The sequence below is a fragment of the Octopus sinensis genome, linkage group LG1, assembly GCF_006345805.1.
Source record: "Octopus sinensis linkage group LG1, ASM634580v1, whole genome shotgun sequence".
Lineage (NCBI taxonomy): Eukaryota > Metazoa > Mollusca > Cephalopoda > Octopoda > Octopodidae > Octopus > Octopus sinensis.
In genome coordinates this window covers 81,826,509-81,847,498 of record NC_042997.1, presented here as the reverse complement: position 1 = coordinate 81,847,498, position 20,990 = coordinate 81,826,509, and the positions used below count along the sequence as shown (strand labels likewise).

Below are 20,990 nucleotides of genomic sequence, written 5' to 3'. Positions count from 1 at the left end.
TGTAGTGACGGGCGAAATACCGATATGCATTTCGTCCAGCGCGCTAATGATTCGCCAGCTTGTCGCCTTAATAATAATAATAATAATAATAATAATAATAATTTCATTTATTTGCCACCAGAGTGAAGGATGAAGGGGATAATAATAATAATATATGTATTCATTCATTCATCCCTTTTTGTGCTTCACTAACAATTAAACATACACTGGCTATTACGAGAACCAAATTGCGTCAAATGTTTTTCAGATTTTCGCCATTTTGCAACTTGTATCTCAGTAATTTGATACAGCATGTTGTCCAATCGATACAGAATTGTTTATTCTTTATTTTCATATAATATACATCAACATAAATTATTTATTCTTTGTTTCACAGCTTTGACAATAAGTGTTGAAAAAACTGCGATTGCAGCTATTTCACGCTGCAAAAGAAATTAATCGTTTGAAAGGCCTCGGAATTGTCAAAGAACGTGTAGCATAACAGTGGTTCATCGTTTCAAGAAAGGTGACACCAGCCTCGAAAACAAAGCAAGGTCAGGGTGACGTTCTGTTGTGGAAGATGAAGCCTTGCTTGAAATGGTTGAACACCAAAACACAAGCACTAGTACATTGTCGCCAGAACTTGATCCTTTACAAAGCACAATCAATTGACACGCCCATATGCACGGCCTTGTGAACAGATACCACTGAGAAGTTCCTCGTGAAGAGACCACCAGCCAGGCTTAATGACATGTGAACATTTGCAAACTGCTGGCAAATCCTCGTCTTACCGGTCTTTAGTATTGAATTGTAACTGGGGATGAAAAACGGATCTACTTTTGTAATCCTAATAAAAATCAGTGGTTTCGGTCCAGTCAGATTTCAGAACCCGGTGGACGGTTTGAACAGAAGGTTGTGTTGTGTGTATGGTGGAATTTCGAGGGCGTGATGCAATTTGAGCTTCTTCTAGCTGGTCATGCATGAACGCTTTTAAACCTTTATGCTCAAAACTGGAACGAGTAACGATGCTTTAAAAGCCATTGGCCAATCGAAAATGTGCATGTTATAGCATGATAATGTCCCAGCACACACTGCCAATGTGACCAAGCGCAAGCTTGAGGGGCTCAACTTTGCAATTCTGGCTGTAGTTTTCCATGTGTCAGTAGTATAAGTTGTTATTGAGATAACAGATGACCATAATTACCTTAATTTGATTTGTGATGTGATCCTCTTTCACTGCCATAACAGTTGGAGTTTGTTAAATGCTCCCGCACCCTTAGCTATTCTTTGTTTTACATCAGTTTCAGCATTGCTGTTTGCTGTCTGAATACTTCCAAGATATATGAAGCATTGAGCCTCTTCTATCTTTTTTCCCATTGATTGGAGCTTCAGCCCTTGTACCATCAGATAACCATCATTTCCAAGCCATAGTCCATTTCCTGCATGGGCGAAGATTCAACAATATGGGTGAGATTAAAAAACGCTGCAAGGAGCTTTTTGCCTCTAAACCACCCAAATGGTACAAGCGTGGAATTGAGCGTCTTGTACAACGATGGTAACAGACAATAGAATGTAATGGGATATATTTTGAAGAATAAACGTTTTTCATATGTAATATGTTTGAACAATCAATTAAAACTTGAAATACGAGAAAACTTTTCAATCTATCTGGTATTTAATTTCATCATCGTTTCCTCGCCTTATTACCATGACTAATTATCTTCAATATAACTACCACCCATCATTTTATTCTGTTCTTACTAAGATTTGGTGCATCTTCTCCAGTAATATTTATTGTTTTGTCATTCATGAAATATACATTAATTAGTATTATTTAATTTTCTTTTTTATTTCTTATTTGCTAATGACTCCCAAGCAGTAGATTGGCAGAATAGTTGAAGAGCGGAAAAATTGCCTTGCTATATTTCTTCTAACTCTTTAGATCCTGAGTTCAAATCCTGCTGTCATCAGCTTTGCTAATTCCTCATTTCGAGTTTGAGAAAATAAAGTAACAGTCAAGTGCTGAGGTCGATGGTATAAGGCAACAGCACCTCGCCTCAAAGTTGTTGAGCCGTTTGTACCTAAATTAGAATTTGCTTATGACAATCATCATCACCTCCACCACTCCCATCCTTTTATGTTGATTTGTCCAATTTTGTATAAGTTAGACGTGTCATCTCTAGCACAGCATCCTGCCACTTTTGCACTCATTTGTCTTCTTTGTAAAGAAGAATAGATAAAAGATATGGTAAAAGCATCCTGAGATCCCCTTTTGCCATATCTTTTAGTGTTTTCTTCTTCTGCACGATTCTTCCACTTGGATCGACTGGCACTTCGTAATCCAACTGTTACCTTTCATACACATCACATATCCATACCAATGCAATATCCCTCTCTCTCTCTCCCTCTGACACACACACACACACACATACACATTCTATATACCTGACTCCTCTCATATCAAGTCCTCTCCATTCATGTTTTCATTTTGACATTACAATTCCGGTGGAATACGCTCACACCATTTCTTTCTCTGCTTCGTTCAATCTCCAAATGTTTTGTTGCCTTGCAACATTGTTTTTTGCACATACTTTTCACTGAGCAAGAAAACATCTTTACTGCTCAGCAACATTATAGCACCATGAACTTTTCCACTCTGTGTACTTTGCTTTCAGATCAGCCACCTCCACTGCAAACAGGATTACCGAGGTAACTCAAGTTGTCAATTCCTGAGGAGCTTAACTATGTGCATTTCTTGCATACCGAATCAATTTTGTCAGTCTGCTTTCACCAGTGGGGAAATGGAATCTTTCGAACTTGGCAAAAATGGTGACAGACTTAAGAAGTCCTTAAGCAAACGTCTGAAAATTTCAGCTGATCATTCTCCATGACAGTAAAACAGCTACTAGGGGAGAGTGCAAAAGAACTGAAACCTTATGCACTACAGAATAAACAACAGTAGTGTATATATATATATATATATATATATATATATATATATATATATATATAGAGAGAGAGAGAGAGGAGAGAGAGAGAGAGAGATAAGCACACGAAGCAGCGATGATCAAATTAACGTTATATACATTCTTATAGATACTAGGTGAGATTTTTCTGAGACTTTTGCGTCGAAAAGGGTTTTTTTTTTTTACTTTGTGTTATTAAGCACATAGAGTTGGGCTGTGAACACGTTATCGGTATGCCAAATAGGCTTTTGAAGAGGTTTTACCTCCTCGGTAATAGACACCGTTTCACTCGATCATAGTCCGTTTAACGTATGCAAACTTTTGTTCCTCTATAAAAGCAGCAAAGAATTGCAGATGAGTAAAAAGGTTTTCAAGCTGTGATTAAAAAGCACGTGAAACAACGATTATCAAAATGACTATGTATTCATTCCTATGTAATATAACCCAGTATACTAGAATTTGGAAGACGTTCGCAGCAGTATATGTACCAACGAAAAATATTTCCTCGTAAGCTTAGGTGTGTACAAACATATCGAGTCGGACTCTGAAGGACGTTGGCCAACTGCCAGGCACGTGTTTTGCTATGATTTTGCCTCCACATTGACATTGTTTCAGTCATTCATAGCCGACCAATTTCTGTTCCTATATATTAACAACAAAGAATACATTTGCTGATATGTGTCAAAGCTTATTCAAGTTGTTCTAAGCACACTTAGTAACGATATTCAAAGCAGCGATGTGTTCATCCCTATATACTAGAATGTGGAAGAAGTTTGCTGCGGTACTCTTGTCTCAAAGAAAATCTCTCTTCATAGACTTTTTCGCAAAAACACATTGAGCTCACCAACATTATAGTAAGAAGTGCTCTACATTATTTGATGAAATATATCGAGAAATCTTAATTAACTGAAATTACACCGCCACTGATGAGAAAGTTATTTTTTGTTTAGCACCACCTGTCTTGCTTCAGCAGACCAATGATCAAAGATATTCAGCCAGAATCAACCTGTCTTCTTTATTCAGCCTTAGCGTTATATAGGACATTGTCTAATGTATCCCTCCATGTAGTTGTCTAACTCTAGGTCAGGTCAGAGCCAAATGACGTAGGATCACAGACATTACAGCTGGGATCTTCTATATAAATATATATATATATATATTCTCAAACATAATATATATGACATCATTTTATGTGTTTTTCCCTTTGCTAAGATGGTAGGGTGTGGTTTGAAGGAGATTTAGCAGCTATTTCTAGCATATCGACAGACTGCATACAGATTTCCTCATTGGTTCAACAACTATTACTATTTCATCCAGTGGAATGGAATATTGATCAGTTGGTATGGATTGTAGGTCAATTGTTGTAGGTTCAGTCAGTGGAAATCTTACTCAGCTGGTTGATCCTTCCTTGATCAGTCACTATATATTCTTGGTCAGTTAGTGTAGCTCTTTCTCAATAAGTGTGGATCTTTGGTCAGTATGGAACCATATTAGCAGAAGAGAAGGATGTTAGGCAGACAACCTAGGCTTTACCTCACGCCCATCTATTTCTACTAATGTAGTGAGGCATCATTTGAACCCTCATCTCTGAATCTTAACTGTTGTCTGTTTTCAAGAGCTCAGTATCAGCATCCACAAAGAAGCCTTTACATTCTCACCCGACATTAAAAATAGCTCCCTAAAAAAACAAAAAAAAACATGTTTCTCTCTAAAAAGAGGAAACAAATAATTTCCTCCCAGGTACATTAATCCTGAAAAAAATACTGAATGGTTATATCTCAAATGCTTTCAAATCATAGGATGTTTAATCTGAGCTGACTGGTGGGAAGAGTAAATGATAGCAACCTGCTCGATTTCTCAGTTCTGTGTGTTGACTTTTGAGTTTCAGAACCTTCAAACGTCAATGATTTTTGTGCCTTTGTTAGACATACTATCAAAATCTTTAGAGTATCAGACAAAATGCTGTGCAGTATTTCTTTGGATTGTTCACATTCTAAGTTCAAATCTTGCCATTCATCCTTTCAAGGTTGATAAAATAAGATGCATCAAGCACTGGGGTCAAAATAGTTGACTTTTACCCTCTCCTCAAAACTGCTGGCCTCATTCCAAAATTAGTAAGTTGTTTTTGATAGAATGGTAGAGTTGTGGAAAAATGCCTTGCAGTATTTGTTCCAATCTTTGTATTCTGAGTTCAAATTTCACCAAAATCAACTTTGCTTTCATCTTTTTGGGGTTTATAAAAAAAAAAAAGTACTCAGATCTATATAAACAACTGTTCCCGCCTTGCAGATTTCTGGCCTTACAATTGGTGAAATAAGAATCATTAGCATGCCAGACAAAATACTTAGTGTTAATTCATCTGTCTCTATGTTCTGAGTTCAAATTCCACTGAGATTAAATTTTGCTTTCCATCCTTTCAGGGTTTGATGAAATAAGTACCAGTTATGCACTGAACTCGATAAAATCAACAAGTGTTTCTGTTTGGTCTCCCTTTAATTTGATTAATTACCTGTCATCAATTGAATTCCAAGTTTTAGCTAAGACCCATTGGTCTTTGTGAGAGCCTTTTTTCTTTTTCCACTCCCAATAAGTGTTAGCAGTCTCACCAATTGCATTTTTGAAATTCAACCACTTTTCATGGGGTTCAACACCATTTTTAAAGTTAAATTAAGTATTTTTCAGCTATTTCTTTAACTTTTACATTTGCAATACCAAAAGGGCTTCCAGATGACTTTTTGGAAGTTTTTAAAATTTTACAAGTACTTTACAAAGTAGTAGAGAATAATCAGAACCACAATCTGTACCTCAAAAGCTATGCACATTCTTGACAGAGGATCTCCATTTTCTGTTGATGCAGATGTAATTTAGCTCTTTCTCAGTTTCTTTGTCCAGAGAGTGCCAGACATTTTTGAGGATCTGTTTATGTTTGAAATATGTTTTACATATAGAAAACTCATCAAACTATGAAAAGAAGTCAGCCTCTCTCTATTACTGTCAGAGTCTTCAGCAAAAACAAAAGGGCCAGTAACATTCTTTTGGTCCTTATTCATCTTGGCATTGAAGTCACCAGCCAGCAGTTTGATGTCACATTATTGAGTGTTGTCCAAAATTTGCTGAAGCTGGTCATAAAAATTTATCATTACCTTCTTCACTTGCTAAATCTGTTGGAGCACAGACTTGAATGATTGACAATTTTGCATACCTGGTCTATAAATGGGCTGTTATGATGCATTGATTTATAGTGAACCATCCAATGAGTACTTCAGCAGCTTCTTTCCTCACAATCACTGGCATATAGAAACCCAGTAGTAATATATTTTGTCAACTTCAAAAATGTCCTGAGCAGTGTATACTGTTGGCCATTCTGGAACACCCTTCAGATTTATGGCAATGGCACCTGCTTTAGCAAAATCTTTATCAAGACTCAAGTTGCTGTGTAAAAACAGAGTCAGGATTTACTGAGTTCCTTTCAATCTTATCAGGAGAGCAACAAGCATCCTACCACCATTATTTTTCTTGATAATCATGGACTATGTTCTAAGAATGTCCTTGGATACCTGTGGACATGGCTTAAAATGGGAAAGAATGAAACTAGCAGATTTAGGCCTTGTTGGTGGCTTAGCTCTTCTTGCCATCATCAACTGCACAAAAATGTGGACCATGACAAATGTCCTAACTGAACAGCTGAAAAGGTTGGCTTGAGAGTAAATATACAAAAACATGAAAAAGTTGCCTGCAGTGAAGCACATGAAGCTCCAATCAATGGGAAAAAAGATAGAAGAGGCTCAATGCTTCATATATCTTGGAAGTATTCAGACAGCAAACAGCAATGCTGAAACTGATGTAAAACAAAGAATAGCTAAGGGTGCGGGAGCATTTAACAAACTCCAACTGTTATGGCAGTGAAAGAGGATCACATCACAAATCAAATTAAGGTAATTATGGTCATCTGTTATCTCAATAACAACTTATACTACTGACACATGGAAAACTACAGCCAGAATTGCAAAGTAGATTGATGCATTCCAACAAACATGCCTCTGAAAAATCCTGGGCATTAGATGGGAAGACAAGATCACAAACAACGAGGTTCTTTGAAGAGCCAATGCAACACGCCTGAGTCTTGTCACCAAAGGCAGAAGAATGCAGCTGGCAAGGCATGTTCTACGAATGGAAGGACAACATCCCAGTAAGAACAGCCATGACATGGTTACCAGCTGGTGGGAAGAGACTAAAGGATAGGCTAAAGGAAATCTGGAGATCTGCTTGACCTGTACAAATGTGGCACAAACTGGTTTCAAGATCCAACCCTTGATAAAAGACAGAGAAAGATGAAAGAACATAGATGCCCCATGCCATGAGGCTGAAAGAACCAGATAATCAGATTGTGTTACATAATCTTGAAGGTGACTGTAATGAAATAGTTTCTTTCAACTATGTAAATAGCAGCAAAAAATAAATAGAAAAACACATTTTTAAAGAGAATCTTTTGTATAAATTATCACAGCCACTGTATCTATAGTGACTTAGAAAATTATACTTGGTTTTATTTTTATTATAAAGGTTTATTTTGAAAGAAATTGTTTTCCACAATATAGTGGGTGCATTGCAGAATGATGTTTCTCTCATGGCGTATCTCTTTAGCCAATAACTGAAAAAAAGAAATATAAATTCAATTCACTTTATTATCATTGCATTTTCACAGATATGATAAAATAAATGTACTAATAATAATGATAATAATACTGGCAGATGAAATAAGTTAATGGACCAGAATAACATCCTACTGGAAGAGCAAAATGGAAGCAAACACAGATGTATAGGAACCAAAGATCAACTATTGATAGCTACAACAGTGGGCTCAAAAGCTCAAAATTCACAGGCTGACTGTGAAGGAGTGATCCTAGAGGATGTGAAACATTGCATGCATTAATTTCAACTCTTCTTAATAACAGAATTGTTTCTTTTCAGGTAAACTGATGTCTCTATGTTCAAGGAAGACTTCAAAAGTAACTAGTAGCAACTCTTCTTGTAAATCAACAAAATCTAGCACAGTAATCAAGCATCTACAGAAAAAGATTTTATCCCACCAAAGACAAGAGTGCTACAATGACAAACAATGAAACTACAATCTTTGGATGAGAAAACAAGGAAACTACTGACAATACATGGTGAGTTCCATCCAAAACGTGATGTTGACAGGCTACACCATACAAGAGAGCAGACCAGGGATTGATAAGTTGTGAGAATTATATCCAGAGAGAGGAAAACAACATTGCTTGGTATACAAAGAACACAAAGGAAATATTACTTCTACAAGTGAGGAAAGTCATCTATTACATATAGAAAGTAGTCAGGACAGTGAATTACAAAATAAAGACATATATGGAGAGGGAAAAAGAACTGTAAGTATAAGAAAATGCACAGTTAGTGCTTGTAAGAGATTCCAAAGGACACAGACCCAGATAAAAGATGGTTGTGGTTACATCTAAAAAAAAAAAAGAAAACCTGAAACAAAGGCCTTGATATGTGCAACACAAGAACAAGCACTAAGAACAGACAACATCAAGCAAAAAAATTGACCAATCAGCAGAACCTGACAAATGCAGCAAATTGCCACAGAGAGAATACAAAGGAAAGCATGACAATGTCTCCAGAATGGTCCACTGGGAACTATGTAACAAGTCTGAAAGAGTGAGAGAATGGTATGGGCATTAGCCAAAGTCACAGAGTTAAGATCCTTTCAGACTTCATGATCCAATGGAATCACAGAATCAAACATTGGAAGCCAATATTGTACTGGTAGACAAGGAAGAAAAGTCATGCTTGATTACAAATATTGCTTGCCTTGGTGACAGTAGAATCATGGAAAAGAAAGAGAAAAACTAATACAAATATGAAGCTCTGAGGAGAGAAATCAAAAAGCTGCATATTGTTCCAATAATTGTTGGTGCCCTTAATACAGTGAAGAAAGAAAGAAAAATTGTTGGAAATGATAGGTATGAAAATGAAAATAGAGCATATCCAGAAAACAGCATTACTTGGCATTGCAAGGAATCTCCAGAAAGTTCTCTAGACTTGGAAAGAAAGTACTACCTTAGTCCACAGGAAATAAACACCTGGTACATTAATGATAATAATAATCCTTTCAACTATAGGCCCAAGGCCTGAAATGGGAGGAAGAGACTGGTACTTAATTTATCAACCCCAAAAGGATGAAGGGCAAAGTTACCCTCAGCAAAACTTGAATTCACAATGTAGCAGCAAACAAAATACTGCTAAGCATTTTGCCTGGCATGCTATCGATTCTGCCAGCTCACTGTTTTAATGATAATAATAAATGCCCAGATGCAATACCAAGCACTGGCTATGCCCTGATGCAATACCAGGAATTGTCTCTCATGGCTTCTGATTTTAACTGATTGGAAGTGCCATCATGTATATGTTTTGTCTTGTTATAAAAAGATGAGCTACAGCAAATATTCTGCTCAATACCAGTTGCCTGGCCATAACTAGTTGAGCATGTCCCTTAGTGGCTGACAATATGTGTATCTCTGATCATGAGAAGTAGTGGGGGAGCATCATAACCATATGTTGAGATGAATTCTTTGGGGTTTGAATAATTCCCCTCTGGAAACATGGGTGTTTCATTCAACATCCTTAAACAATCCTTATTCAATGACCTTTTGAGTGGGATGGGCTATTCGACCTGAAGAAAATTATAACTGGGCCCCATTTGCAAGGCCATGTGCTGTTTATCTTGATATGAGATCACCATGTTGTGTACATATGGTTGTGATGCATGTGCCTGGTGTACCCTTATCAGACAGGTAGTCATGATCGGTATACTGGGCTTCATATATTTTACCCCAGTGTCACTTTGATGGCATGTACTGCTCTCTCAATCAATAATAATAATAATAATACCCAACAGTAAGAAAATCAAGGATGTTGAGACTCATGGATAAAAGTATCTGGTTAATTTGGAATATGATAAAAATCAAGGAAAATGAAATGAAGGAAAGCTTTAGACAAGAATATCTCAGAAGAACCAACTTAATTATGGGAAATAGAATCAATGGAAAGAACATCAGGGCAAGAACACTTGCGCTATTTCCTTAATGCAATATGGCACAGATGTCGTTAAATGGACAAAGAACAAACTTGAGAAAATGGATAGAAAAATCAGGAAAGTGATGACAATTAACAAGGTACTGCACTCAAAAAGTGATAGTGATAGACTGAAAGTGCCTAGTTTTAAGGGAGGAAAAGACCTCATAGGGTGCAATACTGTGTTGCCAATGAGAAGAACAGTCTAGAATGGTACACCAAACAGTAAAGTGAGTCCTTGCTTGCAGCTTTTAGAAATCATAACATGATGCCTATACTGAAAATATGATGCACCCAAAAGCATTTAAGAAATAAGATGAACAAAAAATAAATTGGAAAATGAAAACAATGCATGGGCAATACTTCAGAGAATTTGAAGGCAAGATCAACAGCTGGAGATGGCTAAGAAAAAGTTACCTGAAAGGATGCACTAAGGCACTGATATGCAGCACCCTGGAACAAGCCCTAAGAATTAATTACACCAAGTTCCAAATAGCTAAGAGCAGTGAATTGCCCCTCTATAGGATATGTGGCAGCAAAACAGAAACAATCTCACATATTGTGAGTGTAGCAAGCTGGCCCAAAAGCACTACAAAAGGAAGCATGATAACATGGTTAAGTTTGTTCACAGTAGACTGTGAAAAGTACAATCTGGGCAGAGTATGGAAAGGGTATAAACATGAACCAGAAGGCATTGCTGAGAACAATGAATATAAAATCCTGTGAGATTTTACAATCCAATGTGACTCTCTAATTGATGCTCAGAGACCAGACATTGTTGTGATAGATTAAAGAAAAAAAAGGAAACCAAGATCATAGATATTGCCATACCTGGGGATGCATGTGTAGATGACAAAGAAAAGATGGAGAAATATAGACTACTAAGAGACGAAATTGCAAGAATGTGGGCAATGAAGGAAGTAACTGTCATCCCGGTAGCTCTAGGGGCACTTGGAGCACTAACAACCAGTCAAGAAATATGTTGGAGAAATTGGAATTGACATAAAGGCAGAGCAGGCCCCAAAACTGCTTTATTGGAGGCAGCTAGGATTTTTAGATTATTGCTTGAATGTTGAGCGTGTTCCAATAGGTTAACATCCAAGTACGAAAGCTTATAATTTGCAGAAAGAGATCCTGTGAAACCTTTGACAAGAGGTTGCTGTCTGCTCCCACAGAATCAACCAGAGTATAAGCTGAAGTTGAACTATAACCAAAATAGATACATCACAATGTAAAGCAAATGAGAAATATGAAGTTAAGTTACCCATCTTATCCCTTTTAGGTAAAACAAACAACTGACCCACATAAGCGTAGAAATAAAAATAAGAAAAACCAAAGAAAAAACTCAGCATAGCAAACACTTTATACAAAAATGGTTCATTAAATCCATCTTTTACATATTGACTGTATATATATTACAACTTAACAGCAAAATAGCTTAGTTTACCTTTTCTAGCAGAGTTGGCCGAATTCGAAGGAATACTTTACTTTCCCATGGTGGCCTTGGAAATTCTGGTAATTTTAAAAGTTTAGCATGTTTCTTCTTTAGAGGCATATTATTTTCTGCTAAAAATAAATTAATGTACAAATAAATAGATAAAAACTGTATAAGCAAACAGGAGAAATTTGATACAGAATTAATAGATAAAATCTCAATTTAAAAATGATCCCCAAATTATGAAAATTCTATTTTCTTAACCCTTTCATTACTATATTTCTGACCAAAATACGCCCCTCATGAGTTTCAATTAAATTCTAAAATAATCATGAATTTAGGCTTGTTTCATTAAATAACTTTTTTACTTATCAACATATTAATGTGATATTTGGAACATAATTAAAGAAAGGGTTCTTAATCAATTCTATTGCATAACTTTTGTCTCAAAATGACTTTAATCACAGGTAAATCCAGGTAAATTGAACAAAAGATAAAAATACTACAATTTCGTTTAAACATCACCATAGAAAATGAACCATCAGCTAATATTCAATTGGGCATGCAACAAAATTTTGATAAAGAAGAAATGTGCACATCACTAGATCATCAGTTGAATTTAATGCACAACAGAACAGGTGTACCATAAAGGTGGAATGAACTGAAATATTGGAATCCACCTAAATACACAGCAAGTTTGATCGAACTAAAGAAATCGGTCAAAAAATAATATACAGCCCTGGTTATGGTATGGAAGTGATAAATTCCAGACCTCATCGTTCCCTAGGCCATTATTTTCCCTGTATAAAAACTAAATCCACCGCAGTACCCAGTATTTGCTTCACAAATTTTCCAAACTTTGATCCCCCATTTTGTTTGTTTACATTCTGCGTAACGGTTTTTTTCTGCAGTGATCACTTCAAACAAGCATACTGAAAAAAATAAAAGTCTAACGGTTTCGCTTCCTAAGAAAGACTATGGATAGACCCCATCTCCTCAGAAAAATTACAAATAAAAACATTTTTACTTCATTCCGATGTAAAATCGTCTTTGCTGTTGCTATCGCCGCTTTCAGTTTCAGATACCGAAATATCCTATTCATTCTCGTACACCATGTGATTTTGTACGTCATTCATTCTTTTTCTCAATATCTCCCTATTTTCCGTTGAGAAAGCTTTAAATTCGGAATCAGTGCTTGATAACAGGAAACTCCTATCCATTTTCAAAGGTGAAGAAAAATCGATGCCGAAAAAAATGTGGAAAAAAATCTCCCAAAATTCACTGAGTTCAGATATCAGGTCAAGCAATGTCGGATACTATAACCCAACTATTTACAAAGTGAAATCACATGTTTTAACGAATGTACCAACAAGATTTGGGTTCAAATTTACATTTAAATAGGTTCTCTCGGCCGGGTTGGCATTATGAACCAAAAAATTTTTTGGCCGGGTATGGCCGGGTTAGTAACGAAAGGGTTACGATAATTTTTTGAGACTACCTCAAATTTAAATATAAAGAAAATTTTAACACATACACTACTTATTGGTTGGTTTGATCTTTGATTGTGGTGTATACATAAGAAGCAATAAATAAACTCATGAAATAAAAAAAAAAAATCAACTCACTGAATATAACTCAACTAAATCTCTTCATCACCTTAAATGAACAGAGCAATAGAGACTGATAGTATCTCATATACTGTTGCAATATAGTGCATATGAATCATTAATTCTAAGAATGGAAGAAATGAAAAGATGTTTGTTGAAGAAACAAGGTAAACTAGCTGGTACATTTACCATGAAGCCACAATTGACCCTATTCAAACACAAAATCTCATTATTGCATGTGTGCTATAAATGACACACATTGACTTGTATGTCATCAAATGTGTAGCAATTCCTTCATCACAACAGGAAACATTAAAAAAAATATGCTGTTTCTATAACCTTGTATGATCAGAGTTTTATTTTGTAATCACTTTGGCTCACTAGATATACAAAAAAACATTACTAATCTGGTCCACCTCTAAAACAGGTTTGCCAACCCCTAGATAAGAGCATTACCAATTTTAGGAATAAGATACCTGGTTATGATCAGAGAGCAAAGAGATCTGACTGATGTAAATATTCAAACATCTTTATCCTTAAAGTCTCAAAAATTATAATCTCATTAAGAACTTATCTGATAAGAACTCATCTAATTTCTTTTTTAACCTTAGTTTTGAAATCAATATACAAAAAAAAATATTTGATCAGGGATGAGAAAAAACATTTGTGTAGTGATAGGTAACACTAAAACAAATTTCACCATATTAGTGTATATTTTATTGATTGACTGCAGAAGAAAAGAATGACAAAATCAACCTCCGAAGGACCTGAACTCAGAATGTAGAAGTATGGAGTTGAACACCATTTTTATAAGGTAGCAACCTAAACATATAAAACATGTTACTGAGTAGCTTAGGTCATTCTTCTTGATAAAATCTTGATATTAGCTAATCTATCTCACAAACAGTTACTTATTAAATTTAAAAACCCGTTGTCGGACTTGTGATTTCAACTTAGTTCACAATACAATAAATCTATGTCCCAGATGCAGCCAGTTGTTCACCTAGGAGCAATATCTTAGATAATCAGGGAGGTTCTATCAGCATTTCCCAAATGGGATATTCCCAGAATCCTAGCATGCTTTGAGGGGTTTCAAGGGAAATAGTAATGGTGATGATGGGAGTGGATTTTCCAACTGAATTAAAGAATTATATTTCCACTGATTTTTGAAATTGCTGATGCTATCTGTTGGTTGCAACTCTTTTCAGTGACAGAGCAGGATTTGAATTCATACTGCACAAAGCTGGAACTCATCCAAATCTCTAATAATTCCACCAAATCATCGCCTTAGACTGGTACTATTTTTTCATCAACTCTAAAAGGATGAAAAGCAAAGACAACCTCAGCAGGATTTGAATGTGAAGCACAAAACATTGAAACAGATACCATTAACCATTCTACCCATAACCTAAATGACTTCAGAGGTTAATTATATACAAACGCATTTCTCAATACTTTTTCTGCTTAATTTTACATTTTATAATTGTAATTGTATTATAAATACACAGTATATTTTCTAAAGTAGGGAAATCCTATCATCATGAAAAATTACTTCTTAATAAGTAAATGTAGGGAAATTTAGATTTAAATAAGATCTTGGTTAAGACAAAATTTCTTAATCCTTTTGTTACCATATTTCTGTTGAAATACATTGCCTTTGTTTCAATTTTGAAAATAATTTTAAAAATTGATTTAAATAACTTTGACAGTATTAAGCTGGGGTTTGGAACATAAATCAGCATGAAATTTTGATGAAAGGTTTTAATTTAGATTACTTTAAAAGGAAAGTTTGTATCATAGAACCAAGGGCAGTTTCAAATGGGTTGGTATCTAAAGGGTTAAGTTTTTGTGGCATCTAAAACATTATTAATATTTATTTTTGTGAATATAGATAATTTTTTTTCTTGTGTGAATGAAAACCTTTTTATGAGGTTTCTTGAACAAGTAAAAAAGAGATTCTAATATCCAACTGTTCAAAATACCACTTCTACTTACCATCCTGTTCTGGATTGTCAGAATTATAGTTGTTCACAAGAAGATCCAAACTAGAGGAATGTTGATCAGATGCTAGAAGAAAAAGAATTTTAAAGTCAGAAATTAAATATTGGTAACATTATTAAGACAATTGGTAACATTATTATGACAATAATTTTCTTTCTAATCTAGCATATTTAATTTGGCTGGTATTTTTTTTATTTATTTTCATTGAATGCCATGCCTTTTTTCTACCAGTAGAGATAAATGTATTTATTATGATGCCAACACTAGAAAGTGTTGGTGCCACAAAAATACACAAGTTAAATATCCTCTCAATCTTCTAACAGTTCTGTCCACAAAAGTAAGCACTCTGAAAGATACCACATTCACTAAATTCATCTCTCATGTGCACATATAAAAATAAATTGTCTTCATATTATATAGTGTTTTTCCAAAAGAAGTATGAAGAGGAGGAAGCAAAATTGTGAACAATGCAGAAATCTACATTTCTCTTTTTTAAACTGAAGGATGTGCTACAATAAAAAGTATGTAGTATACAAAGGAGTAGCCAAACATTAGGCAACACCTATCAAGTCCTGCATATTACACATCTGAAAGATGGTTTTAGGATCATGCAGCACATTCTTTTGCATAGAGTTTGTCAGTATGACAGTCCTAGCCTAAGTAGCAAGTCTTTAATTCAGTCTGTTCGTAGATACCAAAGCAGATCTAAAGTAGAGCCAGCTCTTGTCAGACCATCCAACCCAAGCCAGCATGGAAGGCAGACATTAAATTATGATGATCATGATGACAATGAGGGCTGAAAACAATGGATATAGTTACCTCATAGGAGCTTTGATTTCTCATAGATTTCTTGAGCTAATCTTGCTAAAATCTATATGTTCTTTCATTGATAATGTTCTATGGTGTGAAGTGTGATAAACAGCTAGGAATCTAATGACAAATGTTATTAAATAACTCCCATAAGGCAATCTGAGAAATATGAGATGTCTGTTGAATATGATTAAAAAGCCACCTCCAACAGGCTAAAATTGTGCCTCTAGATATCATTGCTATACTGTGCGTAATATATTTTAAATTTCCATTATCTAATCAATCTAAAAAGTACTGTTAAACTTTTAAACTTAAAGGTACCTTAGGAATACTTGTGACTCAACTAAGTTCACAACAATATAAAATTCTAGACAATTCATTTTTCTACTATATGCAGTATTACTTCTGCAATTTAACAGAACACACCATACAACACAGATCAAGTTCTCTTAGGTCCCAATTTACATTGACATAGCTTTGTTAGCTCATTTTTCTTTAATTTTGCAATAGCAGACTATATAGGAATGGTCTTTACTTTGTTGCTCAAGTTAAAATATTTGTAATTTGTAATACAGTTGAATGCAATGGTGGACTAGGTGGTAATGGCATACTCCTAACTGAGAAATGAGAGGATAAGGTGATTGAGGTAGTCAGAGTGTGCAATAGGATACTTAAGTTTAGAATAGTTTGGCAAAATAGTACAGCTACAATTTTCTGAACATATGCCCCTCAACCAGGTCTACCAAATGAGCAAAAGGATTGTTTTTATATTCTTTTGCAGACTATCTCAAAGATAAATGATGGCCGCAAAGTTGGTTTCCATAATGAGGAGGGATAAGCTTAATGGAGTTCTGTGATGCAAATAACCTAATGATCTACAACACTAACTTCAAGAAGCCTGCAAATCACCTGGTAACTAATCAATCTGGTGACCATGCTAGCCAGATTGACTACATTCTCACCAGAAAACAAGATACATGGTTGTTCATAAATGCAAAACCGTTTCCCAGGTGAAGAATGTACCCCTCAATATAGGTTAGTCATTAGTGACTTCAGACTACATGCTAGGATTCCAGGAAGGAGACCAATCTGGAAAAGAAGGATTTGAAAGCTTAAGGATCCTTTAAATAGTCAGAGATTTAGTGACATCCTTATTGAAGCATTTAATGGGAAGGAGAAGTTTGGAAGTTCCTAAGAGAAAACTTACTGAGAATCATAGACCAAATTTGTGGCTGGTGCCAAGTTCCAACTAGACCTAAGATGACATGGTGGTGGAACAGTGTTGATGACAGAGCCATTAGAGCAAAGAAACAGTCCTCTAAGAACTGGAAGGGTGGTGGTAGCAAAGAACTATGTCAGGTAGCTAGAAGGGAGGCTAAGAGACACATACTTAGCCAGAAAATAAGCAGAAAGAAAGAAGTTTGCCAATGTTTTGCAGCATGAGATTTTTCAGTTTGCAAGCGTGTTAAAGAAAATCATGATATTGTAGTAGAGAAGTGCATTCGCATGGATGTGTCAGTGACTCTGCAAAGAGAGAGGCTGGAAGTGCTACTAAATGTTGAAAACACATGAGAGAAGGGGAGCCTGCTTAATGTGAGCCCAACAGATGGACCAGTTATGTGCATAGACAGTAGCTTGGTAGATAAAACAATTAAGGATATGAAGACAGGGAAAGCCCCCAGTCCATCAGGAATCGCTGCTGAGATGCTTAAAATATCTTGCGGAGTGGGATATAGTATAGTCACCCATATAGATAATCAGGTTGTCCATGAAGGAGTCATACCCAATGATTGGTGTAGCAGCGTTATAGTCAAAGGTAAAGGTGATGCCTTAGACAGAAATAATTACAGATGTAACAAATTGCTGGAATGGGTGATGAAAGATACAGAGAGGGTCATAGCTCAATTAATTAGGAAGACATTTAGTCTAGATGAGATGCAGTTTGGGTTTGTGTCAGGGAGAAGCACTACTGATGCTATTTTCCTAGTGAAGCAGCTGCAGGAGAAGTATCTAGCCAAAAATAAACATCTGTACTTGGCTTTTGTTGACATGGAGAAAGCTCTTGATAGGGTCTCCTACTCCCTTATTTAGTGGTCAATGCAGAAGCTAGAGATAGATGAGTGGTTGGGAAGAGCTGTACAAGCCACAGACAGGAATGCTGTCAGCAAGGTGAAAATCAGCAACAAGTATAGCAATGAATTCAGTGTACAGGTAGGAGGTCACCAAGGATCAGTTCTCACCCTCCATTCCTGTTCATCATAGTCCTCCAGGCCATAACAGAGTAATTTAAGACTGGCTACCCTTAGGAGCTCCTCTATGCAGATGACCTTGTTCTTATAGCTGAATAACTAGAGAAGAAATTTCAGGTGTGGAAGCAAGGTCTGCAATCAAAGATCCTTAGAGTTAATTTAGCAAAGACCAAAGTCCTAGTAAGTAGGGAAACAGACAAATCACTGATCCCTTCAGGGAGATAGCTCTACTTCATAGGCAGAAAAGATGTAGGTAGAAACTCCAAAAGGTGTACTAAAAGCAACCTAAGGACACATAAGAGGTGCAGCAGTATCAAAGGAAGGTATCAGGGAAAGTAATCTTTGCATATGACAGATCTGCAGGCACAATAAACACTAAGAATGTACAGAAAATACTTAGTCAAATGTCTGTTGGAGTATACTTAGAAGTAGTAGATAGCTGTTACCTAGGTGGCCAAGTCAGCAATGGAGGAGAATTCCCTGAGAGAGTAGCTGCTAGAATAAGAATGGGTGGGCAAAATTCAGAGATCTTCTACCTTTGAATGAAAGACAAATTGTATGATGGTTGTATGCAAACAGCCATGCTACATGGCAACAAAACATGGACTATGACTGCAGATGAAAGAAATAAAAGGCTTGAAAGAAATAAAGTTAGCATCCAACACTGGATGCATAATGTTAGTGTACATATATGACAGAGTGTAAGTGTCTTAACCCTTTCGTTACCAAACCGCCCAAAGCCGGCTGAAAAAAATTTTGGTTAATGTGACCAAACCACCCAAACCCGCCCGAATTTACCTATTCATGTTTAAATGAGAATATCAGAGCAAATCTCTTTAGTACATTTGTGAAAACATGTGATTATACTTCGTAAACAGTTAATCTACAGTTTTGTACAACAATCGACGTGTAATTTTAATTCCCTGAATTTTGAGAGATTTTTTTCCACATTTTTTTCGGCATCGATTTTTCTTCAACTTTGAAAATGGATTGGAGTCTCATATTATCAAGCATTGATTCCGAATTGGAAAATTTGTGAAGCAAATACTGGGTACTGTTGTGGATTTAGTTTTTATACAGGGAAACTAATGTTAGCCAGCATGGCTTAGGGTATGATGTGGTCTGGAAGTTATTGTTTGAAGCGATCAATGCGGAAACAAACTTACGCAAAATGTAAACAAACACAAAATGGGGGTTCAAATTTCGGAAAATTTGTGAAGCAAATACTGGGTACTGCGTGGATTTACTTTTTATACAGGGAAAATAATGTTAGTCAGCATGGCCTAGGGAACGATGTGGTCTGGAATTTATCACTTCCATACCATAACCAGGGCCGTATATTATTTTTTTACCGATTTCTTTAGTTCAGTCAAACTTCCGGTGGATTCCAGTATTTCCCTTTATTCCACCTTTATGGTACACCCATTGTGCATTAAATTCAACTGATGATATAGTGATGTGCACAATTCTTCTTTATCAAAATTTTGTTGCATACCCATTTGAATATTAGCTGATGATTCATTTTCTATGGTGATGTCTAAACAAAATTTTAATATTTTTACCTTTTGCTCAATTTACCTGTAATTAAAGTCACTTTGAGACAAAAGTTATGCAATAGAATTGATTAAGAACTCTTTCTTTAATTATGTTCCAAATATCACATTAATATGTTGATAAATAAAAATGTTACAGTTATTTAATGAAACAAGCCTAGATTCATGATTATTTTAGAATTTAATTGAAACTCATGAGGGGTGTATATTGGTCAGAAATAAAGTAACGAAAGGGTTAAGAGAAATATTGGGTATGAAAGGCATCAGATGTGGTGTGCAAGGGAGAAGACTGCACTGGTATGGTCATGTGATGCATAAAGACAAAGACAGCTATGTAAAGAAGTGTCAATCTCTAATTGTGGAGGGAATGTGTGGAAGAGGTAGACCCAGGAAGATGTGGGACAAGGTAGTGAAATATGATCTTTGGTTGTTGAGTCTCATGGAAGCAATGACAAGTGACCAAGACTTCTGGTGATTTGCTGCACTTGAGAAGACATGTTAAGCTAAAGGAAATCATGGTTGTGGTTAGTATCAGTGACATCTAAAAGGCACCCATGCCAGTGACATATAAAAGTGCACTCATGCCAGTGACCTGTAAAATATGTGCAGTGGCTGGCATTGGGAAGGGTATCCAGCCAGAGAAACCAAGCCAAAACAGACAACTGGAGCCTAGTGTAGCTCTCCAGTTTACCAGTTCTGGCCAAACTGTCTAACCCATGCCAGCATGGAAAACAGACATCAAATGATGATGATGAAGGCCCTTGAACCAGACAGTGGCAAGCAAACATTACGGATATAAACCCCACTTTTCTTTTATTATCCTGAATATACTAGTCCTGTATGCTATCTAAACATTTTTAGCCTAATGTGGCTTGTGCTGCTTTTTGAGTTTTATAGTGTCCCCTGTTAATCAGTCCATAGTTCATCATCATCATCATCGTTTAACGTCCGCTTTCCATGCTAGCATGGGTTGGACGGTTCAACTGGGGTCTGGGAAGCCCGAAGGCTGCACCAGGCCAGTCAGATCTGGCAGTGTTTCTACAGCTGGATGCCCTTCCTAACGCCAACCACTCCATGAGTGTAGTGGGTGCTTTTTATGTGCCACCGACACAGGTGCCAGACGAGGCTGGCAAACGGCCATGCTCGGATGGGGTTTTTTATGTGCCACTGACACAGGTGCCAGACGAGGCTGGCGAACGGCCACGCTTGGATGGTGTTTTTTATGTGCCACCGACACAGGTGCCAGACGAGGCTGGCGAACGGCCACGCTCGGATGGTGC

General features: G+C 36.3%; 1 protein-coding gene and 1 long non-coding RNA gene across 3 annotated transcripts in view; one reads left to right on the top strand and one right to left on the bottom strand.

The window, feature by feature from the left end:
• The first annotated feature begins 519 nt into the window (after positions 1 to 519).
• On the top strand, positions 520 to 18,389 carry LOC118763084. The gene is made up of 3 exons (XR_004998837.1): positions 520 to 539; positions 7,330 to 7,332; positions 18,312 to 18,389. It is a non-coding gene; the product is annotated as an uncharacterized LOC118763084 (long non-coding RNA).
• LOC115214229 (nuclear fragile X mental retardation-interacting protein 1) overlaps positions 7,418 to 20,990 on the bottom strand; it is a 33,641-nt gene continuing 20,068 nt past the window's right edge. The window contains exons 8-10 of one of the 2 annotated variants that reach the window (XM_029783352.2): positions 15,093 to 15,164; positions 11,503 to 11,621; positions 7,418 to 7,596 (exon numbers count right to left, since the gene is read on the bottom strand). In XM_029783352.2, the coding sequence (XP_029639212.1) occupies positions 7,501 to 7,596; positions 11,503 to 11,621; positions 15,093 to 15,164 (287 nt within the window). In that variant the 3' untranslated portion in view covers positions 7,418 to 7,500. The remainder of the gene's footprint in view (positions 7,597 to 11,502; positions 11,622 to 15,092; positions 15,165 to 20,990) is intronic. The other variant, XM_029783360.2, reaches the window with a different exon arrangement.